This window comes from Oncorhynchus tshawytscha, linkage group LG01, assembly GCF_018296145.1.
Source record: "Oncorhynchus tshawytscha isolate Ot180627B linkage group LG01, Otsh_v2.0, whole genome shotgun sequence".
NCBI classification, from domain to species: Eukaryota; Metazoa; Chordata; class Actinopteri; order Salmoniformes; family Salmonidae; genus Oncorhynchus; species Oncorhynchus tshawytscha.
In genome coordinates, this window is record NC_056429.1 from 53,141,277 (window position 1) to 53,168,653 (window position 27,377).

Consider the following 27,377-nt stretch of genomic DNA (forward strand, 5'->3'; position numbering starts at 1 on the left):
CCTTGAGCATCTTTCTTTTGGTGTTTTTCAGAGTCAGTAGAAAGGCCTCTTTAGTGTCCTACGTTTTCATGACTGTGACCTTAATTGCCTACCGTCTGTAAGCTGTCAGTGTCTTAACGACCGTTCCACAGGTGCATGTTCATGAATTGTTTATGGTTCATTGAACAAGCATGGGAAACAGTGTTTAAACCCTTTACAATGAAGATCTGTGAAGTTATTTGGATTTGTACGAATTATCTTTGAAAGACAGGGTCTTGAAAAAGGGGCGTTCATTTTTTAGCTGAGTTTAGATAGTTACAGGTAGGTACCAATACAGATACCAATTAATGTCCAGGGTAATAGATGGTGTCAGCTCTGGAAGACCTCAATCGTTTTAATTGGTGTTGATTGTGCTTTGTACCATGCCAATATGGAAGAAACGCACAATATAATATACAAGTATTTTCCTAAATAACAGGAGTGACTTGAGTTGAATAGGTATGGTTCATTTAGACATTGATTCACAAGGAAACAGAGGATTCCATACCTGGGAGGAAAGGATATCTCCAGCTCGTGCAGCCGTTCCTTGAAACAGGACAGCTCACTGTCAAACTGTAAAAACTGTGAAGAGAGAGAGGGGTGGAGGGGGATGAAAGGAGGAAGAAAGAGATACAGTGCACACAGGAAGTATTCACACCCCTAGGCTTTTTCAAAACTTTGTTGTATTACAGCCTGAATTTAAAATTGAGATTTTGTGTCACTGGCCTATACACTCCATAATGTCAGCCTTTTATGTTAATTTTTTATACTAATTAATAAAAAATGAAAAGCTGAAATGTCTTGACTCAATAAGTATTCAAACTCTGTACCTTACACATACAATTATCTGTAAGGTCCCTCAGTCGAGTAGTGAATTTCAAACACAGATTCAACCACAAAGACTAGGAAGGTTTTCCAATGCTTCGCAAAGAAGGGCACCTATTGGTAGATGGGTATAAAATGTCAAAAAGCCGACCGTGAATATCCCTTTGAGCATGGTGAAGTTATTAATTACACTTTGGATGGTGTATCAATACACCCAATCACTACAAAGATACAGGTGTTCTTCCTAACTCAGTTGCCGGAGAGGAAGGAAACCGCTCAGGGATTTTACCATGAGGCCAATAGTGACCTTAAAAAAGTTGATTGGCTCTGATAGGAGAAAACTGAGGATGGATGAACAACATTGTAGTTACTCCACAAGGCACTAAAGTAAAACTGCCAAAGATGTGGCAAAGGAATGAACTTTCTGTCCTGAATACAAAGTGTTATATTTGGGGCAAATCCAATACAACACATTACTGAGTCATCACTCACTGAGTGAATAACTATGAGTGTGTGGCTCCTGCGTGCAAGAGTAAGTGTCAGATAATTGTGTTAGCTTCCTTTCTCTTCTTTTTTGACGTGTGGATTTGTGCCTTTACCACCATACTGTATACGTGTCATGAACACTGTGGTGGTACATAAAGGCATGTGTGTGAGAACAGCCGACCAGTGTTGATGTGTGTGTCCCTGGCCTGGCTGTTCCAGAGCCATACCTGTCCTGTCCTACCACAGCCCCCAGTCTGCTGCTGATGGTGGAGGTCTGTCTCTCTAAGCTGACAGTGGATCCAAACAGTCTTCATCAATCATGTCCCCTCCCCCAGCCGAACAACCTCTGACTGCACCAGCCCCGACTTACAACCCCCCTCTCTTTCCAAATCCCATAAATCATTAGTGAGAAGTGCAATTAGCAGCTCCTTATACACACTAATTATCTGGGAGATCAGCAGGTAGCAGGGGCACCTAAATTGCTGACTCCCTGAGCGACGGATAGATATCCGGCAACCCCTGTGATAGTGGGCTCTATTTGAACAAATCTAATACAATGGTATATCTAAGCACTGACAGTAGCGCTGTAGGACTGGAGGTGTATGAGAGATATTTTTGCTATTTTCACAATTTTTATTATGAACGCAATAGCTGATGTTAGTGCGAAAGGGCTGGGTTTTGAATAATAAACAAGTTGTAGGTGTGACGAGGGCTTGGCCACACAGTGCATGCGTTTCTCTCAAGTTCTGTCGGTTATTGACAGTCTTTGCATTGTCATCAACTCCAATTCGGCTGGGCAGCGGACCGCCCATTAAGACGTTAGGGGCGGCACCCCACTTGTAATTGGTAAAAAAAGAAGAAACACGTGATTGGTCAAAACATTACTTTAAAAATATAATTCATGTATTATGTTTTAAATGCTCATAAAAGTGAGCTAAATGTGTATGTTTTCCTGTTTGAAAAATATATTGTTACTACTCTGCCCTTCAATGACTGCCAGCAGCAGCAGCTCTGCCTCCACGGGCGCATAGGCCGTGTGAACATTGCTTGGATTGATTTGCCAGATATGCTATGAGGGGGGAACTGCTCCAATGAAAATCGCAGGATATCAAAGCATAAATGGCAACAGCACAAAGTAAATGGACCTGGGCCGCTCAAATGTGTGTTCAGTCAGAACTTCTGGGTCTGCTCTATTCTCCCTCCCAATATGTTTCTCGCGCTAGATGACTTACTTCCGCACGTGCGACTAGATCTGCTCTATCAGGTACAGATGGCGCTAAAGCAAAAAGCTAATTGTAATTAACTTGTCAAAAATGATCATAACAGTCATGGGAGCCTGGGACCTGATAAACCAGACATCAACATCCAACAAGAGTTGAAGGACAGAGGGATACAATAGCTAGAACCTTCTCACCGTGGATCTGGTAGGACACAAAAGCATGACAGTGGCTTATTGTTTCCCCCCATATTGTTCATCAGGTTCTACTGTAGGTGACAGACATGTTGTGTGGACCAAAACAGCATAAAAAAAGGGTCCATCACAAAGCATGATGAAATTATTTAGCCAGCAACAGTAATTTTGAGAAACAGTTTGGTCGATTTTTGGGTCAAATCAAACCGTTTTCTACCTTTGGCAAGCAGCTATAGCTAGCTGGTAGCTTGCTAGCTCCCATGCCAGTTTCACGTCTTTCTAAACTAATATCTGACTAACTTGGAAATATGAAGTTATTTCAGAACTAAAGTTAACTGACAAGCGCACCACACTTTGTAACATTATGTTAGCTAGCTATCCCCAGTTAGATAATGTGTTTTCACTTATTGCATTTTCATGCGTGTTGCATTCTACTCATTCTAAATAGTATAATCAAATCTGTTCAAAACAGTGGCAGCTTGTGCAGAAGTGGTCATTCAGTTTTGTCAGTGGTGGGAAAAGTATTTAATTGTTATACTTGAGTAAAAGTAAAAATACCTTAATAGAAAATGACTCAAGTAAAAGGTGAAAGTCACCCAGTAAAATAATACTTCAGTAAATGTCTAAAAGTATCTGGTTTAAAACATAGTAGTACTTTTTACTCCCATAGTTCAAAGTAATTTTACTTAAGTACTTTGATATGTAAAATTTAAATCATTTTTTTAATGCTGTTATTCTGATGCACAGATCGCTTTATACTGTGCCTTCAGAAAGTATTCACACCCCTTTTCCACATTTTGTTGTGCTACATGGTGGGTTTAAAATACATTTGTCATTTTTTGTCAACAATCTAAACCAAATACTGTAATGTCAAAGTGTGGAAAAAAATAGCATTTGTAAAAAATAATAATAAAGTAAAACACTATCTTGTTGATCATTGCTAGACAGCCATTTTCAAGTCTTGCCATAGATTTTCAAGCTGATTTAAGTCAAAACTGTAACTAGGTACTCAGGAACATGGTAAGCAACTCCAGTGTAAATTTGGCCTTGTGTTTTTAGGTTATTGGGGTGGCAGGTAGCCTAGTAGTTAGAGCGTTGGACTAGTAACCGGAGGGTTGCAAGATCAAATCCCCGAGCTGACAAGGCAAAAATCTGTCATTCTGCCCCTGAACAAGGCAGTTAACCCACTGTTAACTGCCTTCATTGAAAATAAGAATTTGTTCTTGCCTAGTTAACTAAAGGTTAAAAAAATAGTCCTGCTGAAAGGTGGATTTGTCTCCCAGTGTCTGTTGGAAAGCAGACTGAACCAGGTTTTCCTCGTAGCTCTATTGCATTTCTTTCAATCCCCCCCAAAAAGCATACCCATAACATGATGCAGCCACCAATATCCTTGAAAATATGCAGTGGCACTCAGCGATGTGTTGTGTTGGATTTGCCCCAAACATAACGCTTTGATTTCAGGACATAAAGTTAATTTCTTTGCAACATTTTTTTTCAGTATTACTGAGGGTAATAGGGTTCCTGCCTTTCTAAGGAGTTTTTCCCTAGCCACCGTGCTTCGGCATCGGCATTGATCGCTGTTTTAGGTCGAGTGTCTGTATAAGCACTTTGTGACACCTGCCAATGTAAAAAGGGCTTCATAAATACATTTGCTTTGATTTGATGCATGTTCTGGAATATTTTTTATTCTGCACAGGCTTCCTTCTTTTCACTCTGTCATTTAGGTTAGTATTGTGGAGTAACTACAATGTTGTTGATTCATCCTCAGTTTTCTCAATTTCACAGCCATAAAACTCTTCTTTTTTAAAAAAAAGTCACCATGGTGAAATCCCTGAGGAACTACAGTTAGGAAGGACGCCTGTATCTTTGGGATGCTTGTATCTTTGTAGTGACTGGGTGTATTGATACACCATCCAAAGTGTAATTAATAACTTCACCATGCTCAAAAGGGATATACTATAAGGGCTTGTTTTTTAATAAGACGAAAAACAAGCAGTTGTTACAGGAAAATAACTTAAACGTTTCAAAATACGAGTGTCACCGGATTACCTCATCTCTCATTCCATGATGGGCATATAGCCTACGTGATCTTTTAGGCTTTGGCTTAAGATTGATTTCAAAGTGGTCTCATGAGCCAAACCCTTTATAGTCTTGATTACTTGGCGAATGTACTGAGTATGACAAAAAACAACAACCTTAGCCTCCCCTCCTCTCGGTTATGCTTGGTTTTTCATAAAATGAAACGGGGGGGTGAAGATTGACGTTTCTAAATACGAAATTTACGTGCACAAAAAGCAAACATCTCTTGTTCCATGTGCATATGGGCACTGTTCGTCATGGCTGGATAGGTTGCACTTCCGCTGTCAAATTCCATGCCATAACCAACCGCATTACTGCTAACACCAACTTTTGGTTAGTCTTACTGAAATGGTCAGTTTGCCACCCGTCCCACCTCAGAGCAAGCAACCTCATATAAAAACAGGTAAATTACCAATCCTGCAACTAGGGTTTGAAAACAAAAATTGCAAACGAGCATGCGTTTGACAATTGCGCTAGCTTAACGCCAGCCAAAAATAGATCTCAGTGTCTGATGAGTTCCTATACACTGCCTGTGTAAGGCTGTCAAGTACATTTAACGCAGGTTCAAACAATAATGACATTATATTGCTGTACGGCATGTAAAAATGGAGTGAATGGAATGTAATCCCCACCTAGATGATAATGTCCTCTCCACCTACATGATAATGTACTCTCCATCTAGGTGAAATGACAACAGCAATAATATTTAGAGGAGACATCTAACCAAGCGGAGGCCAAGACAGGCAGAAGAGCAGCGTTAACCACATCAGTGGAGTACAATAACAGCCATCAATTCACAAACCCAACACGTTTGTAAACCAGATTAAAACTTTATTGGCATTTTTACATACATACTGTATGTGGGATAAATGTACATGCGTGTGTGTATGCCTGGAGCCTGTGCAAGTGTGTATGAGCGACTGCTTGTGGGTAAGCGCGAGTAGCCTACTCCATACTTTATGCATGCTTATGTGTAAAGTGTGAGCATCTGTGCATTTCTGTGTTTGTGTGTGTGTGTGCGCCAGTGGTGTAGAACAGTGGCCATTACTTGCCAGGCAGTGGGGCCCTCAGACAGAGTCTCTGTGGTTCAGGAGGGCAGATGTGCGGCATTCATCAAACTCACAGAGACAGGGTCACAGGAGAGCTCACACACTGAATGAGGAATAGAGCCCAGAGGATACGCTTCACTGTGCACCACCAACACCGTTCTCCCAATGACACACATTGCTCCAAGGGTGTGTGTGTGTGTGCGTGCAGAGAGACCTTGTGTGGAAGAGTGTGCCAGCATATAAGTTTATAGAGGTGCAGTGCGTAATTGTCCCTGTGTGCGTTATAGTGCCTCAGATCTTTGTTATTCTTACCCTAATAGAGTACCTGTGTATGTGTACACTGGTCTGTTTCTGTGAGTGTGTGTGGACAGGTGTTCTTGTCTCCATGGAGAGTTAGTGCAGCCGAGATGAGAAGTGACACCTTTAAAAGGCAGCAGATGAGCAATGTTGGGGGTGATGAAGCACATTGTGTTTCCATGATGTGTGTGTATGTGTGCACAGAGCTTTTAAGTGAATGTTGAGTAATTCATTTAGGTTGACTGGAAAACCCAAGGGCTGAAATTTCACACTACATTTCATCCCGGGTCAATTAAGCATAATGATTTGCTGGTCTGGTAGGTCAGCAGTAAAAAAAAATCCCAGTTTATATTGGTTCAAGGCCTCGTTGCATTATAAAGCTGGCCCAGTAGTTTGTCAGACCGAAATGACCTTGGAGTTGTTGGAGAGGGCTGCTAGCCAATACGGCTCGGGCAATATTGTGGACAAGGAGAAAGATGAGGAAGTGCAGGGTCCAGATTTCTTGCTTCTCCTCGATGAGCAACACACACCTAAATCACGCTAGCTGTGATTGTTATAAGAGGGAGAAGTTGCAGGAACAGAGGGAAATAAAAGGTCTCTGGGCTGACTGTCCCTCCAACCCGGCCAGTGGTTGTCCAAGCTCATAATTGTGCTTTGATTTACACCGTGTCAAACTATCCCTCTGACAACACCTGCTGCCATTAAAAGACATCAGTACACACAGAGGTGAAAGGTCATTTAATTTAATTTTTACGGCACACATTTGGCTTATATTGCCAGGCCATATTTTTTCTTAGTTTTATGAAATCTTCATTACTTGGTGTGGAATCAATAAACTGTCGCTGATAGGGAATGGCCGAGCGCCTTGAGAGGGTCAACCTAAACAGCCAGCCGGCTAGAGGCTACAGTCCTATTATGCTCCCTCTTATCATAGTTAAGGTTATAACAATTGCATAATACCTTAAAACTCTAGGGGGATTGTTTATTCATTCATTTACTTACACTATAGACACTAAGGTATTGTCTCCATAGACAAACATTGGCAGTGGAATGGCCTTACTGAAGAGCTTAGTGACTGTAAACGTGGCACCGTCATAGAATGCCACCTTTTCAACAAGTCAGTTCGCCAAATTTCGGCCCTGCTAGAGCTTCCCCGGTCAACTGTAAGTGCTGTTACTATGAAGTGGAAATGTCTAAGGCTCAGCCGCGAAGTGGTATGCCACACAAGCTCACAGAACGGGACCGCCGAGTGCTGAAGTACGTAAAAATCATCTGTCCTTGGTTGCAACACTCACTACCAAGTTCCAAACTGCCTCTGGAAGCACAAGAACTGTTCTTCGGGAGCTTCATGAAATGGGTTTCCATGGCCAGAGCAGCCGCGCACAAGCCTACGATCACGTTGTGCAATGACAAGCGTTCGGCTGAAGTGGTATAAAGCTCACCCCCATTGGACTCTGGAGCAGTGGAAACGCGTTCTCTCGAGTGATGAATCCAGCTTCACCATCTGGCTGTCCAACGGACGAATCTGGGTTTGGCGGATGCCAGGAGAAAGCTACCTGCCCAAATGCATAGTGCCAACTGTAAAGTTTTGTGGAGAAGGAATAATGGTCTGGGGCTGTTTTTCATCGTTCGGGCCAGTCGACAGCATACAGTGACATTTTAGACGATTCTGTGCTTCCAACTGTGGCAACAGTTTGGGGAAGGAATTTTCCTGTTTCAGCCTGACAATGCCCCTGTGCAAAAAGTGAGGTCCATACAGAAATGGTTTGTCGAGATCGGTGTGGAAGAACTTGACTGGCCTGCACAGAGCCCTGACCTTAACCGCATCGTACACCTTCGGGATTAATTGGAACTGACTGTGAACCAGGCCTAATCGCCCAACATCGGTGCTCGACCTCACTAATGCTCTTGTGGCTAAATGGAAGCAAGTCCCCGCAGTAATATTCCAACATCTAGGGGAAACAGAAGAGTAGAGGCTGTTATAGCAGCAAAGGCGGAAACAACTCCACCTTAATGCCCATGATTTTGGAATGAGATGTTCGACGAGCAGGTGTCCACATACGCCAAGTGCGTATTCCCAGACCTGTATCAAGGGCAAAAAACACAAAAGTGCATTTTCCTATAATCCACATTTTGCTCGTTTACAGACCAAAACATTGACTGGGAGACATTTATAGGACGAGCCATACATGGACATCAACATACAGTACAGTATGTACATACAGTAGTATATATGCTGTATACCTCATGATCAGACCGAGGAACAGATCAATACTAGTAAAAGCACAATGAGCCTTTCAGTGTAGCAAGGCATTCAGGTATAAGAGACAGCACAGGAGCCCATTCTCCCTGGCCTTCCATGTTTATCTTCCCAGCTAAGGTCACACATTATTTAGCATTCTGCTGTATTACCACTCAAGGAAACTGACAGGTAAAATATGAAAGAAGTTTAGCCGGGAAGGTGATTGATCCTTATTTATATATTTATTTAGTTCATTTGGAAAACTCTTCCGGCTTGAGTAATGTCGCGAGTACGCAGGGAGCATGACAAAGAAGAGCGGCCCTGACAGAAAAGTTCATCACTCGCAACAGGACTCCAAAAACACCCCCCTCTTTCCCCCGGACATCAGCTGATACCACAACTGATAAAGTTAGAATAAAAAGATACTGAAACAAAATCAATGATGGAGAGGGGAGGGAGGTGACTGGATGGAGGATGCACTACTAGATAAATAGGAGGTAGAGGGGGGCACGCGTCTCCACAGAATCCGTGTCCACAGGGACATATATCCCCCCACCGCCCGCCCCCTTTACCTCTGCCCCGCCGCTGAGGAGCTAGCCCCTGTGCCGCTCGACGCCACCACTCCCGGAAAATGTAATCTTCCCAAATACTCATCAGGGCTCTCCATCGTCCCGGCCTGACAGCGTTCAGGATAATTAATTATACAATTTCGATGGGAATATTGATTAAACAATCCTATTAATCATAGCAAAAGTCAATAGGCATGGACACATTCAATCATGTCCCGACCAATGATTACTCCTCAAAATACAATAATTATTTTTGAGAGCTGCCTCGAATTAAATTTCTGTCAAGCTGGTACAAGTCTAGTAGTTGATGAAAGATGCAATGGATTTTTTTTCCGCCTCCGAGGGTTGCAGGGGGGAACATTTATCCTTTTGGGAAGGTAGTTTGTTTTATAAGGATCATAACACGGTGTGTTTAACTAGACCATGACCATCAGATTATCTCTGATCCCCCATTACGCCATTTATCTTGCTGAGCTCTGCACGGGAGAGGGAAAGAAGGAAGTGGGGGCCTCCTGAGGCCCAACACACACACCACATAAACACACACACCAATACTAAAAGAGACACAGACATACAGCCCCACATACACTTACAGTAGATACACACAGACAGACACCACTTGAAGAGTCATACGTGTCACATGAATTATTGGATTCTTTTTCTTCTTCTTCTTAGTTTACATTTGGCTTACTTAGCTAATACAGCTAATTTAGCATGCTCAACAACCCGACTCAAACAAAGACGAATGCTATGTATGTTAGCTAGCTGGATAAGGCTATCCAACACCGCAACTCTTTTAAGTCAAGGTAAGCTTTTGATTTGATTCATTTATTGCCACCGGGGCCCATCGGTGTAACTGTTAAACTGCTAATGATGGACTAATGATTACACACCCCAGGTAAGGCGATATTGGCACTGTCTGTCACCTTGATTGGTTAGAGCGTTGGGCCAGTAACCGAAAGGTTGCTGGATCAAATCCCCGAGCTGACAAGGTAAAAATCTGTCATTCTGCCCCCGAGCAAGGCAGTTAACCTATTGTTCCCCGGGCGCCGAAAATGTGGATGTCGATAATGGCAGCCCCCCGCACCTCTCTAATTCAGAGGGGTTGGGTGAAATGTAGAAGACACATTTCAGTTGAAGGCATTCAGTTGTACAACTGACTAGGTGTCCGCCTTTCCCCGATTACGCCAATTTGTCTCTTGACCTGTGCACCTACTAGTGTTGAATGGTGGGAAAGGAGATTTACCGCCCAAAACCACTCCCTTTTCCCAGGATAAATAACTGAGAAACCGGTAAACTATGATAAATTATTTATATGAACAGCATGGAGTGAAATTGAATGCGATGTCTAAATGTGGCTTCTCTACGGCCTCTGCATGATGAATCATCAACACTCAGGGTGGGGACAGACAGTCCATCTCAGTATGGAGCGCAGTTCACAATGCATGTAGACCTATCATCTCATCATGGTAACTTTTTTTCTTGTGACAGGTAGACCTGCATTTGCTGCAGCATAGCCTATGCTATAGTAATATAAAGACAGAATGCGCATCTAATTTACCCATCTCCATCTGGCTTTCGGGGATCTCCTTATTTTTTTATTGCACAGATTATAATTTTTTCTAATTGCAGCTGCAGAGTTTTAAAACCTATCACTCAAATATTGCTGCTTTAAATCAGTGTAGGCGTTCTCTCTCAAATTGGCATCCTGTTTCCATTGATCACCCTTGACATGTTTCTACAACTAGATTGGCGTCTACCTGTGGTCAATTCAATTGATTGGACATGATTCGGGAAGGCCCACACCTGTCTATATAAGGTCCCACAGTTGACAGTGCATGTTAGAGCACAAAACCAGCCTTCAGGTCGAAGGAATTGTCCATAGAGCTCCGAGACAGGATTGTGTCGAGGCACAGATCTGGGGAAGGGTAGCAAAACATTTCCGCAACATTGAAGGTCCCTGAGAACACAGTGGCCTTCATCATTCTTAAATGGAAGAAGTTTGGAACCCCCAAGACTCTTCCTAGATCTGGCCGCCCGGCCAAACTGAGCAATCGGGGGAGAAGGGCCTTGGTCAGGGAGTTGACCAAGAACATGATGGTCTCTCTGACAGAGTTCCTCTGTGGAGATGGGAGAACCTTCCAGAAGGACAACCATCTCTGCAGCACTCCACCAAAACAGGCCTTTATGGTAGATTGGCCAGACGGAAGCCACTCCTCAGTAAAAGGCACATGACAGCCCACTTGGAGTTTGCCAAAAGACTCTCAAACAATGAGAAACAAGATTCTCTGGTCTGATGAAACCAAGATTGAACTCTTATTTTGTATTTTACTTTTATCCCTTTTCCTCCCAACTTTCCTAGCATCCAATTGGTAGTTACAGTCTTGTCTCATTGCTGCAACTCCCGTACGAACTCGGAAGAGGCGAAGGTTGCGAGTCGTGCGTCCTCCGAAACACAACACAGCCAAGGGTTTAATATTTTCCCGATATTTGACAAATGTTCCATACCGAGAGTATATCAGTTCTCACACGGGTAATCCGGTATTTCCCGCCAAAACCAGATGTTATTTAAAAGCATTATAAAGCATATAAATATGCCTATGTCTGGATTTTATTTGAGATTTGTTCTAAAATTCAAGTCTGATGATACCAGAGCCTGATGAGCCATACATTTAATGAGCCCAAGCCCAAAAAAGCCCAAATGATTGTGCCGTTATCCAATAAATTATATAGGTTACTGCACATTACGCACAACAGAAAAACATAAAAGGCCATAGATGTAGCCAGCTACAGTATATGCTGTCTTGGGTAAATACATTTAACTAGCTCCAGTAGGCTAATCTTTTTTGGTGTGAACTGTATAACTATTGTATTGTACTGTATTATGTGGACTGGAATTACGCACATTGTTCAAACCATGATAAATGTGGAAAAAGTCAAGGGGTCTGAATACTTCCCGAATGCAATATATGTCCAATTGCTTGAACATACAGTGGCAAGAAAAGTATGTGAACCCTTTGGAATTATCTGGATTTCTGGATATTTTTTGGTCATAAAATTAAAATTAGATAAATCACAACAGACAAACACAGTGTGCTTAAACTAATAAGAATAATTTGTGTGTTGTCTATATCGAATATATTATTTAAACATTCACGGTGTAGGTTGGAAAAAGTATGTGAACCCCTAGGCTAATGACTTCTCCAAAAGCTAATTGGAGTCAGGAATCAGCTAACCTGGAGTCCAATCATTGAGACAAGTTTGGAGACGTTGGTTAGAGCTGCCCTGCCCTATAAAAAACACTCACAAAATTTGAGTTTGCTATTCACAAGAAGCGTTGCCTGATGTGAACCATGTCTCGAACAAAAGAGATCTCGGAAGACCCAAGATTAAGAATGGTTGACTTGCATAAAGCTGGAAAGGGTTACAAAAGTACGTCTAAAAGCCTTGATGTTCATCAGTCCACGGTAAGACAAATAGTTTATAAATGGAGAAAGTTCAGCACTGTTGCTACTCTCCTTAGGAGTGGCCGTCCTGCAAAGATGACTGAGGTTAAGAATAATCCTGGAGTGTCAGCTAAAGATTTACAGAAGTCTCTGGAACATGCTAACATCTCTGTTGACGAGTCTATAACACGTAAAACACTAAACAATAATGGGGTTCATTGGAGGACACCACGGAAGAAGCCACTGCTGTCCAACAAAACATTGCTGCACGTCTGAAGTTCGCAAAAGAGCATCTGGATGTTCCACAGCACTTCTGGCAAAATATTCTGTGGACAGATGAAAAGCAAAGTTGAGTTGTTTGGAAGGAACACACAACACTATGTGTGGAGAGAAAAAAGGCACAGCACAGCACACCAACACAACCTCATCCCAACTGTAAAGTACAGTGGAGGGAGCATCATGGTTTGGAGCTGCTTCGCTGTCTCAGGGCCTGGACAGCTTGCTATCATCGATGGAAAAATGAATTCCCAAGTTTATCGATACATTTTACAGGACAATGTAAGGCTATCTTTCCTCCAATTGAAGCTCAACAGAAGATGGGTGATGCATCAGCACAATGACCCAAAACGCAGAAGTAAATCAACAACAGAATGTCTTCAACAGAAAAAAAATACACCTTCTGGAGTGGACCAGTCAGAGTCCTGACCTCAACCAGATTGAGATGCTGTGGCATGATCTCAAGAGAGCCGTTCACACCAGACATCCCAAGAATATTGATGAACTGAAACAGTTTTGTGAAGAGGAATGGTCTAAAATTCCTCCTGACCGTTGTGCAGGTCTGATCCGCATCTACAGAAAACATCTGGTTGAGGTTATTGCTGCCAAAGAGGGGTCAACCAGTTATTAAATCCAAGGGTTCACATACTTTTTACACCCTCCACAGTGAATGTTTACACAGTGTGATCAATAAAGACATGAAAGCGTATAATTGTTTGTGTGTTATTAGTTTAAGCAGACTGTTTGTCTATTGTTATGACTTAGATGACGATCTGATCAAATTTTATGATCAATTTATGCAGAAGTCCAGCTAATTGCAAGGGTACTTTTTCTTGCCACTGTGCATACACTCAGAGTATTGTGTCCTAAGAGGATGGGTCAGGATGCTAAGAATCAGGGTTGTATTCATTAGGGCACACACACACACAACAGAAAACATTTCAAAGTGTTTTGCAATGGAAAACGAAAATTATTTTATTATTGAACCAGATCCGGGTAGTCCCTCTGCGATTCAATCTGTTTTCTTCCATTTGGTGCCCAATGAATATGTCCAAGGATTGAAGAACCATAAGTTGGTATGTACTATGTGTGTCTCCTCACCTCTATGGGAATCTTAATATGGATATTTCTGAATCACTTATTAAAGAGGACATACACTCCCCTACGTACAGTATTTGATATTTACTTTTTTCGGGAATAAGAATAGAATACATTTCTGAACACTTCTACATTAATGTGGATGCTAGCATGATAACAGACAATCATGAATGAATGGAGGAGAGGGATGAGGCGTCAGGGAGGGGTGGGGAAGGAGAGGGATGAGGCGTGAGGGAGGGGTGGGGAAGGAGAGGGATGAGGCGTGAGGGAGGGGTGGAGGAGGAGAGGGATGAGGCGTGAGGGAGGGGTGGAGGAGGAGAGGGAAGAGGAGTGAGGGAGGGGTGGAAGAGGAGAGGGAAGAGGCGTCAGGGAGGGGTGGAGGAGGAGAGGGATGAGGCGTGAGGGAGGGGTGGAGGAGGAGAGGGATGAGGCGTCAGGGAGGGGTGGGGAAGGAGAGGGATGAGGCGTGAGGGAGGGGTGGAGGAGGAGAGGGAAGAGGTGTGAGGGAGGGGTGGAGGAGGAGAGGGAAGAGGAGTGAGGGAGGGGTGGAGGAGGAGAGGGATGAGGCGTGAGGGAGGGGTGGAGGAGGAGAGGGAAGAGGCGTGAGGGAGGGGTGGAGGAGGAGAGGGATGAGGCGTGAGTGAGGGGTGGAGGAGGAGAGGGATGAGGCGTGAGGGAGGGGTGGAGGAGGAGAGGGAAGAGGCGTGAGGGAGGGGTGGAGGAGGAGAGGGATGAGGTGTGAGGGAGGGGCGGAGGAGGAGTGAGGAAGGGGCAGAGGAGGAGAGGGTGGAGGAAGAGAGGGATGAGGAGGGAAGAGGGAGGGGTGGAGCTGAGGCAAGGAGATTGTGAATTCTGGAGGCATTCATGAGGTATTTGACCTCTCAGGTAGGACGGCGAGGATGTTTGAAATCAGTGTTCATATGAGGCAGGAAGGTGTGAGGGCCTCCGTCAGAACATCTGCACCACTCGCTTCTGTCCTGTCACAATGACACCCACTGTGTGGCCTAATCGTTTTACCTAACCCCACATCCCAAAAAACCCTCAAAGCCTCAAATCAAATTCTGCATCACATCAATGTCTTTAATTTACTTGTTTTTGCAGTGAATTTTGACATTTTGTAAATGTAGCACATTCCTGTTACTTTGACTATCATAACGTCCGCAAAAAAACCCCAAATTGAATAAACCTCCCAGAGTTACAAAACAAAATGAATAACTTACCAGGGTCCCATTGTTTTCCCGGAAAACATCCTGGTTAATATAATTGAAAAGCTTCTTTTCAAGTTGAAGTACAACCTAAAAGGGGCAGAGGAGGGGAGCAGAATACAGGGCCGATTAATAGTGATCCTCATCTGAACCAGCCCTAATTAGAGCTTCAACTAATTTCATGAAGGGTAATGTGCTGTGATGTTAGGGGCAGCATTCATTCGATCAGAAGTGTAATATAAACACCACCTGTTCACTTATGCTTAATTCTCGCCATAGGGCCAAACTGAGCAAAGCCTTGTAAAGCTGTACTAGGCTGTAGATTCTAACGTATGGGAAAGGTTGTGTCATTTTTCTCTTATTACAAAGAAGCTATTCTATGTTCAGGTGAGATGCTACACATGAGTAATTCTGGTAAAACGTTGAAATGTCAGATACAGTGCATTTTCAATAATGTAGCATACCTTGCGATCGTTCTCAGATTCTCTGAATATTAGCTTGTCAACTTCATTGGTGTCACCTAGTCTGACCGTCTGCATGGTGGCAGTGGAGCACAGACTCTGTAGTGGGAGAGAGGAAGGAAGGGAGACGTGGGGGGGGGTTAGTGGCAGGATTCACTACTTCTCATAGGATGGAGCAAAATATCATACTGAGGTAGATTAAGATAGGCTTGGACAAAACAAATGTAAATGTGTAGTGTGGTGTGGTGTCAAAGGATGGCAATTTATCAAGGTACAGCAACAAAAGACGACAAAACAGTCCATCTCTCACACACATATGCGCGCCCGCGTACACACACACACTTGAAAAGAGGTACAGCCTACAGTACAGAAGGCTATACTGTATCACATTACTGATGCCCATTCTATATTCCACACACAGAACACATGCACACCACTACGCATTTGAATTATTCTTTAAGACACCCCCCCCCAAAACCTAAAAAAAGCTCAATTTTACTGTCCCCCTCGTATGTATTGACCCTGTGGACCGTGTGCATGGTTAAATTCCCCTTTGTGGACTCTTTTAACAATTAGTTAAACATTCGACCATCTGTGTTTGAAGACAGTTGAATGAGGTAATCCCTCAGCCAGTGGTTCCCATACCACACTGCAGGGACAGCAGCCTGATTGAAATTCAAAGCACAGATTAGTTAATCAGGTCAAGCCAATATAACGGGCAGAAAAAGGGCCTTTAGACTGAAATGTCACAAATCAGTCTTGCTTGCTCGAAACGGCACACCAGATTAGAACAAACACCGAGCAGTAAGTGAAGTTCCCGGTCCCCCCCAATTAGTTAAACAAAGCTGGTTTCTAAAGCCCTAACAAATCGCTCCATCTTTCACTCATTTAGGCCCTCCAAATGCAGGGTCAATATGGTCCCCTGTCATCCAAATGCTAATGCGCTTAAGTGCGCTTAAGCAGCTTTGTTCAATGAATAGGCCAAAGAAGCTGGAGAAGGGCAAGGCAGAGATACTTTCCCTGTTAAAAAGTAATTGTAGCCACACCAGCAAAAGACAATCCGCAAATGTCATTTTTCATGCACTTCTACGATTATTACAAAAACGTACCAAGATGGGTCTCTTTTGGCATCTTTCATTGTTTACTTAGAACGAACGACTTCAAAACGTATCGAAATCAAGCCAATCAGAAAACAAAATGGAGCCATTAAGTGAACCTCAGGACATTTAAGCAAATATGTGTATTTATTTTTGGGGAAAAAGGTATCTTATTCAAATGAGCCTTTCAGGTTAGTGACTTGGTAGCAGTGTTTGGCTCTCCTTCTTCCCAACTGAAGTCCTTCTGTCAGCTTTGCAAATCCAAAACCCAGCCAAGCAGAAATCCCTGTTCACTTCAGGGCCAGCAGCACTGCCAGAAACCCACACAGCTTATTGGACAAAAAACAAAACAAAAAAAAAAGATATTTGAAGGACAGAAATGGCCTCTCCATTCGCGTTCAAATTATTTCTGTAATCCAGTGAGCGTTGGCCTCGACCAAGAAAGGGTCAATGTTGCTTATCACTACACATCAATATGTCCCCGTCGCAAGTGAAAAGCACACCTGCGCACAGTTTTTTGTACTAATTTCTTCTGAGAGCGTAGCGCCATGAGATCATAGGTCCACAATGCTGTAGCTTTTCTATCACACCTTTCGCAAACTGTTTGACTCTCAACCGAAGGTACAAACAAGAAAAATCAACAATTGACACAGTGCCATGTATCGAGGGGAAATTATTTCACTTGGCTTACATTTCTCTGGGTGAAACTATACCATTTTAGAGAAAACCAGTTCATCTGAGAGGAAGTGTTTTTGAGAAACAAATACGTTTTTCAGAATAGTGCGCCTACAGTGAAAATCTGCCTAATTATGCAGAACAAATTATGCAACTTGTTTAGTCTACAATCTGCGTCCCCTACACACCCAGCAGTTTGGTGGTGGTCTGTCCTCACAGTGGTTCAGGTTAAGCAGTTCCGTGGCCAGGCCTGACGTTATTGATTGATTCATTTATGTGTTCATTGACTATGACTGATCAGTGAGTCATGGGAGTCTGAGGCGGCTGATTGTACGCCATTGATCACAGTGCGCTCCTTTGGCCTCGGAGAAAAACAACCTCCCTCTCCTACACCTCCTACATACGCTCTATAACTCCCCCACATCCCTAATTTAGATCAGCCTAGCCTACCGACCCACCAGCCCTTTGACCATTTCAGGGACCTTAGTCATGAGATTCCCCCCTAACCTAACGAAGAGGCAGGGTAAATGGGAACGCCATGCCGTCGCTTAAGTCTTATAGATAAATGCAGGACGGGACTGAAAGGAGAGACCAGGTGTTCTCAGATATAAGAAATTCAATGGAAAAAAAATATCCTCAAGCGAAGAAAAGATAACCGAGGACAGATGTTGACCACGAGTTAACCCAAGCTCACTGCCGCTAATTGTGGATCATGCATCTGGTAATAGGCACCCTGGGTAAGCGACGAGAGGGCAAGAGTGAGGCTCCTGAACAGAGCTCTCTCTTCAAGTAGGGCCGGTGGCTTGGCCGATCAAAGCGCCTGTCTTTTAAACATATTACATCTAAACATGCTCTCATTGACTCCCCAAATGATATTAACGTAACTAATTTGAGTTAAGCAATAGGCTTTTAATTTGATACATGAGGATGTGGGGGAAAAGAAGAAAAATAGACAGGACAGCTGTCAGGGATGAGAAGTTTGGAAGGTAAACAAGTATGTACAGTGGGATGTCTTCACTGCTTCGGAACGCCAATAATCTCCAACAGCCCATAGAAAGAGAGTCCCCGGCCCGGCAAAGCTTTGCATCGTGGGTCACAGGTCAACACAGGAGACAGAGGGCCTGTTTGTGGAGGGGTTAGATAAGAGGTTGCCCAGGTGAATCTTGGGGGATGGCGCTTGCTTTGGGCTTCAATGGAATAATCTCATCAGTGTCCGAGAAGGAAATGGGTGGTGAAAAGACCTCTCTATTCCAGCTGCTCTTTTTAAGAGACAAGGTTAAAGCAATCTGTCCCACTTCAAAGCACAGGCACACCGACCGTCTCTCCCCTTCTGCTCCTGATCCAGCCCTTCAAACAGATGGAGGAGCTCTGCTGAGCCCAACGCAAACACAACACTGACACAACCAACAAAACCATGCCGCAACCCCCATTCAACCCAGCCACAACCCATCTGACACGCCATTCCCACACCTAAGACAACCTACTGTATACTCAAAGCCAGTATCCCCCCTCTTGCCCCAATATACCTTCCATGCAGCACATCCAATACCGCGTGTAGACATGCATAACAAATCTCTGTGCATGCGGATATGGCAGTGTTACCCAAACCTCTTCTCGACCAACCCCTCCAAATGCACAGACGTATTGTCATACAAGCACACCCGATCCAACTAATCGCCAAGCCCTTCATTAAAACAAGTGTGCTGTTTCTGGAATACGTCAATTAGGTGGAACAACTGGGGGTGCTCAAGGAGAGGTTTGGGAAACACTGCTGTATTGGTTTCAAGATAGCACATCCCCCTGTATCTGAGGTAATATGTCTCGTCCTCTCCACCACGGCCCAGTCCAAGGCTTGTAACGTCCCAGGGGTCCACGGGCATGACCGTGTGCCAGGTGACTGCCCTGGCATAGCAATGCGCAATGGTGGTTTTATCGGATTTACGCCAAAGAGCCTGGACACTCAACCCCACCACTGGGTGATTCCCATGCAATAATTTCCCATGCCTACTGTTCACTCTCCCACCACCCCCATTCCGCCCAATATAATAACCCATTGAGTGCGATTAAATCTCGATTGTTGAGGAGAGAGCGAGAGAGAGAGAAGCGACAATGAGTTGGAATATGGCCCTCGGGCCGCTGTTGCTTAAAGAGATCATTCTCCATTACGCCGAGGGGGGACGGGGCAGGGCTGGCCTTTGTGTCACCGGGTGGGGGTGGGGAGGGTGTCATTGTCACGGCGTGCCATTATTTTCCCACCGCTGCGTGAGGAGACTTGCCAACCCGCTCCTGAGTGGTGCCAACGGTTGGCAGGTTTGGCTTAACGCGCTCCTCCTCTCTTCCCTCTCCTAATCAGCCTGCACTACATGCATGATTGAGACATCTGCCCTACCGGTGAGGCACTCAGATCCAAAGTGGGCAAAAACAAATGTCCTCCCCACCTGCCACCCATTACCCAGGGAGCCTTTAAATCAGGGCTGACCCTCCCCGCCCAGCCTGCCTGGAGACCAGCCAGTGTGCTCCACACACTCTCCCTGCGGGTTGCTAATTAATCCCACTAAACACAGTGGATTCATCAATGCCATGGATGAAGAACTAGGGGGGGTGGTTTTGTGTACTATCTCAGTAGGAGTAGAAGTGCTGATCTAGAATCAGTTTAGCCTTTTATATCATAATGGATACGATTATATGGACAGGACAGGTGGACCTGATCAGAGATCAGCAGTCCTACCCTGAGACTATTTATTATGGACCCTGACTGTGGCTTTATCCTGCTACCCTCACAGTTAGCGCGTTACCCTATTTCTGACCTAGACTCACACTAGGCTAGAGGTAACTCAGCAGGGACCATGCACGGGTGTCTTTCTGGTCGTAAGAATGGTCGACCCTCCTCACTGTCTCGCCTGAGCATCCCCCAACACACACACTGACACATAAATACACTCTCATTGCTTCCCATGAGCCACAGAGTGTGAGAGCTGAGGTACGGTGATAGCAAGCCGCACTGGGGGGTCTCCAAGTGTGAAACACCCCCTCTCAAACGAAGTGAGGTAAAAGGGGTGCGCGAGGTAATGATAATGTGCCCTATTTATCTTGTGCATTATAACATCTGGGAAACTTCTCTAAAACAACGGGTGGCATTAGGAGGGGTGCCATTCTTGCCCCTGTCCTTCCTTCAGGGCCCTGCCGAATGTATTTGTCCTTTCCTAAGCATAATGGACAGGCCACAAATCATTCAGGACAACAGGATGGTGGGGTGGGGTATGTGTGTGTGTGTGTGTGTGTGTGTGTGTGTGTGTGTGTGTGTGTGTGTGTGTGCGCCCCCCTGGTATTTAACTCCTCTGCACGCCCATTCTCCAGGGGCCCCCGCAGGACAAATTGCCCTGCTTAGTTGTCTTTGAGAGGCAGTGCAGCGCGTAGAGAAAGGGACAGGGCTGAAACACAGGGAACAGCCCCATAAAAATTCATCACTTTGACCCCACGACCTCACCCTTCTGGGGGTTCCAGAGTAGACTCACCCCTGGAGCTGGGAGCAGGCACACAGCAGTACCCCCCCCCAATCACACCAACACACACAAATTGTTAATATAGCCAACTTCACCAACCTTCCAAACATACACTCATTCCACACTCAACATTATCTCATACACACTTGCGAAAGCAATGAAACAGACAAAACCTCCCCAATCACGCACATTTTACCACCACAATGGCTGACGATAGACTTCTCAACAGGAAAAAGCCACCAGATGCTTCATTGTGTGTGTATAAAGTGGTGGCAGTAAAGGAGGTTGGGAACTCCTCAGCGTATTAGGGAAAGTAAGAGGAGTCATTGTCTCAGGCCTGGCTACTGCCACGTTACTGCCACCTGTACAAAGAAAGCCTAATGAAAGATTTCATCTGAAAACCTCGGCCGGCCCACCTCCCCTCTGACACTTTAAGTCAGCAGTTTGAAACCAATCACGGCAGATGTCCGCAAGGCTGTTTAACGCACAGGAGTTACTCTCCGAAACGCAATAGGCCTATAGTCAGTCCTTACAGTCAAACCCTTCCTTTCAACAGCTCGCCTCCCTTATTGGGATGATGCCTCATTTGAACGTTGTTCGATACACGTTTTGGAATGGACGTCAGTGTTTGTGCAATTAATACTTTTTCACATCTCAGAAGAAAACCTGTCCTCCCAATGACAAAATACAACATGAAAGGGAAATTGAAACATCAGGTGATGATTACCGTGTGGTACAACGTTAAAAAAAAAAACGTTTAAAAAAAAACAACAAAGACGCAGCTTTGTGGCCATTACAGATCGTACACACTCACTCAGCACTGTTGGGAGTTGTATTTACTCGCATATAATCCAAAAACATTTTGCTCATTCCACACTAGCTAGTGACTGATTTAAGTTAGCCTAGAGAGTGAGGTTGTGTGTGTGGAAGGGGGTTTGTTGTTGGAAGGTTCAATTAGAGAATATTGGAGAGGTGATCAACTGGTGCTCTATTAAAAAGAGACCAGAGGCTCTGCATGGAGTTCATTACTGCACTGATCAATAGCGATCCTGGCTGAACAATTAATGAAGCTCTAATCCTCCTGTCCCCTCTGGAGGGTGAGACCTGGGCTGTGTTCAGTAGGCACCAAACGCAATGGAAAACCGACTGACACAGGGAGGGACTAAGCTGAAATTGTCCAAAAGGAAACACTCCTTTATGTTTTCCGGTGCAAAAAAAAACAACAATGTTTCAAATGTTTTCCGTTGCGTACCCTAATGAAGAGGGCAGGGCTTTATCCTTCAGCATGAGGGCCCAGAGAATTACTATTAGGCTTTAACTAAAACTTAATACAGGATTATAAGTAGGGCCCTGGGTTTATCTAAGTAGGTACTAAGTAATGCAGTCAGGAAACTAAATGAGACCTGCACGTAAGTAAAGAAACGTAAGAGTTTATAATACTGTACTCAATCTTTTTTTTAAATGTATTTTATTTATTTTAAAAAGGACCCCGTCACAATGCCTCCCCGGAGACAAAGAACAAGGATTCATTTGGAAGCTAGCGCCACCCTTTCATTTGTTTAGGTGCATCTAAACGATGCGGCTTGTCCGGCAGGGCGACAGGGGAGCCCTGTGGTGTAATTCAGCCTGGCGAAGGGGAAAGAAAGGTATACAGAGTAGCCCTGCTACCCCGCGACGCGCTAGGCAACCATCTTGTGGGTGGGCTTTGTGATACATTTTACACATTTTTCATGACCATCCCTCTAGATGTGACCCCACTCGGGGTCCCTTTATGCCCCTGACAGCTCTGCGCAGGAAAACATGCTGCTTCTCTGATAGCATGAAATCAGGGAACAAAGGCCCCCGGGGAGAGGAGAAGGGGGCTGGCCGAGGCGCACTGTGCTCCGGGCCCCGCCTAGATCTGGACACAAACAGATGTTAGGACAGCCCAGTGCCTCTCAGCCTAACAGTCCCCTGAAAGGAAAGTCTTGTAGGTGAAATGGGCCTGAAATGGATTGTCTCGGGCCTCCTCTAAGACAAAGACGAGCACCTCCTCAAAGAGCCAGGCCAATATGGCCGTCATAGATAAATCACTGGGGGGAGGGGAATTGTAGAAAGAGGCCCGTGATTTCTCACTGTGCCACTTAAAAATGGGGCCTCTTAAATATGGGGTATTTGTCGGAGGGCTGTGAAAAGAGCTGAGAGACTCCTCATGTCACTGAGCAGAGTTGTTTAAAAGCCCGAGGTGCCAACGCTGGGTTTACAGCTGTGCTACAAAGAGACACTCTGTGGGACCACCTCTCTGTGACTGACAGTATCTATAGCCTATCCAACCCCATGAATCAGATCTCTCCATCTCCTTTGGATGGATACTGCATTCTTTACATTCTCCGTTCAAACAGCATTAACTTCTAATTGGATATCTTTCCCAGATGTTGATACGTAATGAATACGTTGTGCTATCGAGAAACTGCCCATGAAAGTAGGACTTGCTTGATATGATTGATATAAAATAGAATGGTATAAATGTTAACAACGTTAACTCGCAAATTACGTTTGACTTATTTTGAGCTGGAACAGAGATGACTTGGAGAACTTTCCCGGGGGGGTAGAACCTTATGTAAACTCCATCACAGGGTGGAGGAAATGGAATGGCTGTGTGTGTATCTCTCTGTGTGTGTGTGTGTGTAACCCCCTCAAGCATTGCATTAGTCAAACATAGATTCACATCATACAAGCAAGGCACTATGAACCAGGCACAAAGACGACCTTATCCTCAACAGTTTATGCCACATTTCATTTGGGACTAAATAAAAACCCACTGTTAGCAGTTGCTGGGCTGCATGGACGGGCTCCATTTTTGACTATGATAGAGGCGAGGATGACTCTGTGGAAAAAGTGTCTATCTAGCGCGTTGGGAGACGAGATAAAACCGATAAGATCCATAGGGAAACTCAAACTAAAGCATTCATCTCATAATTCAACATAATAGCGCTCATCTTGTCTACAACCATGTACACTCGGACTGCCTAATATCGCCACACACACACACATCCTAGGGGGTGGCAGCTAGGCAGCTCTAAGCTCATATGACAAGACTATATTAGAACATGCTTGTCTGTCTGCCTGGCCATGTGCGTTTAGCTAATATCCTCATATCCCCATTGTGGCGTAACCTGCCTTCCTGACCCAATTTAACACCAAACCTTTCAGTGAGACTAGAGTCCCCTCCGCTAGACAAATCGGCTTGTTCCTTTTCTTCGCACCCCCCCCCCTCCCCCCCTCCCAGAGTGAAAAGCTTCCTGAGCCGTTAAAGATGAATGATCAGTGCTCCGGAATGTTGGGGGCCTTGTCAGGAGAAAGGAGAGGAGGATGGAGAAAAAAGTCCAAGAATGAGGACAAAAAAGTCCTGCATTCAGAAAGAGAGCGAGATGGAGATTGGTGGTGGTGGTGGTGGTGGGGGGGGGGTGACAGGGAGATGATCGAGAAAGACAGCCAGAGAGTGAAAGAGGGTGAGTGAGTGAGCCAGCAGAAACTTGGGATGAGAGAAAAAAAAAGTGTGAGAGAAGTGTGTGAGGACATAAATGATCAAATGCGAATGAGAGAACTAAAGCCCCACTAGAGACTAAGAAGGTGGGGTAGCCCGAGTGACTAGCAGGTGTGGCATCATTGACTGAGGGTTCAATGGGGCTACGGCCCAGGCCAACCAAGGACCAGAGAGGCCACAACGCTACGGTCTGAGGGGTGCGGTGGGTGACCACTGGTGCCAGGCGCTGCCCTCACCCCCTGTCACACCATGTCATTTACCCCTGGCATGGCCGGCCCAGCTGCCAGCAGCTCCAGCCAGTAACACAATGGCTGCAGCTCTTGTTGATGATGAGGCGGTTGTTGATGAGGAGGACCAACAGAAGCCACTGCTTGTTCTTCATTTGCAGAGTGTTTTTTATTGCGGAATGGCGTCCTGATCAAAGCGACATCGCTCAAGTTCCTCCCTCGTCACTGAACTCTCGCTCTGTGTTTCCATTAGCATGGCAAGCAAACAGAGGAATAAGAAGGAGAGGAGAAAACAGGCTCTTTTGTCCCAGGGGGAATAATCTCACTCTATCCAGATGGGCTCTCTCTCATATAATGGGGCCTCTGTGATGAATTACCCAGATCATGAAGGTTTATCTTCATATAGACACATCTTTGTCTGAGATACGAGCTGATAAAACTTGATCGAGAATCAACATTTAGTCACGTGACAAGGTGAGGCTGTATCATGACGACCTCACAAATGTATCTCGTAATCCCTATTTTTGGATTACTGCAGTCCTCATTGTCAGTGATAACATGGGTTAAAAAACCTAAGATGGTGCTGCTAAAAGATACAATGAGATTCTCAATGTATCACAACATTGTGTATGTGATGAGATTTTGTTAAGTTTGGTTAAGTAGGAAACTCCCACCTGCTGTGGGATTTGGGGACATAGTAGGCAGTAGTGTGTGTGTGTGATCAAAGACGTGAAAATGCGTGTGTGTGCTCAATCACTTAAATATGCATGTGTGTGGGTACACATGTGCATGTGTGTGACGGCAGCCAAGGAGGGTCACAGTCCCCACAGTCCCTGGTGTCCAGGGTCCCCCGGAACAGAGGCCCAATCAGTGCTAGCCCAGTGGCTAACGGATGGATGGCCCCCAAAATTAATTAGCCTGACTAATGTAGTGTACACTTAATTACACTCCCTCGGTTTTGATTAATAGCAGGGCCCACGTTAGCACACACGCTAATCAAAGGGAGTGGCAAAAAGGGACAAGGCAGTGAATATTATTTACCCAGAAACAGGCAGTATGCATCAAAAGACAGTATGCATCAACAACCCTAAATGACTCTTTCCAGCCAATTTGAAGAGTAATGTGTATGTATCACACGAAGGCATAAATACATTATTACAGTCATGGAAGAACACATGCAAGCAATCACACAAACACTAGTGATGCGCGGGTTGACTTATAACCCATAGTCCCTGCGGTTATATCCGCAGGGCGGGCGGGTTTAGGGTCATGAAATATTGTGGGAGGGTGGGTGGGGGCGGGCGGGTTGAATGAAGAGAAAACAATGCACAAATGTATAATTCTTGTGCAGTTCATATCTATAGACTACATACATTTGAGGTTTTTCTTTCATTATTTTACTGCTGTTAGTGTGTAGCAAGCCTAAGCTTTAGGGCCTAACCGTAACGTGTGAAATACACGCCAATTGGCAAACGCTTAAAATGCTTTCAATAACTTGAGCAGAAAAAGTTATCAATGCACTGAGGACAAAAAAAGGACAAGTTTAATTCAATAAGAGAAAAGATGTGAAATGGAGAGTTAAAAATAAATAGAAGGGAAGGCCAGAACAGTAGTGGTAATGTTGGGGAAAGGTTTGGCTATGTGGTAAATGGGGAGGATAGCAGTGCTGGCTATGTGGTAAATGGGGAGGATAGCAGTGCTGGCTATGTGGTAAATGGGGAGGATAGCAGTGCTGGCTATGTGGTAAATGGGGAGGATAGCAGTGCTGGCTATGTGGTAAATGGGGAGGACAGCAGTGCTGGCTATGTGGTAAATGGGGAGGACAGCAGTGCTGGCTATGTGGTAAAAGGCGGAGGACAGCAGTACTGGCTATGTGGTAAATGGGGAGGATAGCAGTGCTGGCTATGTGGTAAATGGGGAGGATAGCAGTGCTGGCTATGTCGTAAATGGGGAGGATAGCAGTGCTGGCTATGTGGTAAATGGGGAGGATAGCAGTGCTGGCTATGTGGTAAATGGGGAGGATAGCAGTGCTGGCTATGTGGTAAATGGGGAGGATAGCAGTGCTGGCTATGTGGTAAATGGGGAGGATAGCAGTGCTGGCTATGTGGTAAATGGGGAGGATAGCAGTGCTGGCTATGTGGTAAATGGGGAGGATAGCAGTGCTGGCTATGTGGTAAATGGGGAGGATAGCAGTGCTGGCTATGTGGTAAATGGGGAGGATAGCAGTGCTGGCTATGTGTTATAAAAATTTGACAGTCACAAGATGGGGACTTCAAAATGGCACGTCAAGGGAATTGTACTTACTGTTCAGATGGGTTAAATGGAATAGTAGCCTAACTGAAATCTGAATACTGTAGGTCTATTGCAAGTAAGGCATTTCACTGTACTTGTGCAGTTAAAACCTGTAACTTACCTCTGACATATCCTAATACAATATTAACTCCTGCAGAATTAAGCATTTCTTGCAGTAAAATGATACACCAAAAATTCTGACTCGGAGTGGAGAAATATGATTTCTATCTTTCAGCATCTTGAGAGAATGAATGTGCAGTTCCAGGCCATCTGTAAAGGTGGCGGTGCTATCTTTATCAGCATCATAAAAACAGATAGTATTTCAACCACATAAAATATGCATCCAAGCCGAACTGAAGAAAAAAAAACATTTTGGGTCATTTTAACAGCTTTTAATTTAAAGCAGAAAGAGAAAACAAACTTCACCGATGTTAACTACATTGACGCATTCGTTCAATCGATTTATGACATTCTGGTGAGCAAGGGTTTACATAGTCTTCCAATGCAACAAGTAATGACAGAAGAGATGCTGCATGTATCTAATTATAGACGAGTTGACTAACAAATAGCCAAACAAAATGTCGGAAATTCTAAG

General features: G+C 44.5%; 1 protein-coding gene across 3 annotated transcripts in view; it reads right to left on the reverse strand.

Annotated features, from left to right (window-relative positions):
• The window catches only part of LOC112253060 (inositol polyphosphate-5-phosphatase A-like), a 185,894-nt gene that overhangs the window by 13,634 nt on the left and 144,883 nt on the right, over positions 1-27,377 (reverse strand). For all 3 annotated transcript variants that reach the window (XM_024424939.2, XM_042323055.1, XM_042323059.1), the window contains exons 10-12: positions 15,466-15,561; positions 15,017-15,091; positions 527-600 (exon numbers count right to left, since the gene is read on the reverse strand). In XM_024424939.2, the coding sequence (XP_024280707.2) occupies positions 527-600; positions 15,017-15,091; positions 15,466-15,561 (245 nt within the window). The remainder of the gene's footprint in view (positions 1-526; positions 601-15,016; positions 15,092-15,465; positions 15,562-27,377) is intronic.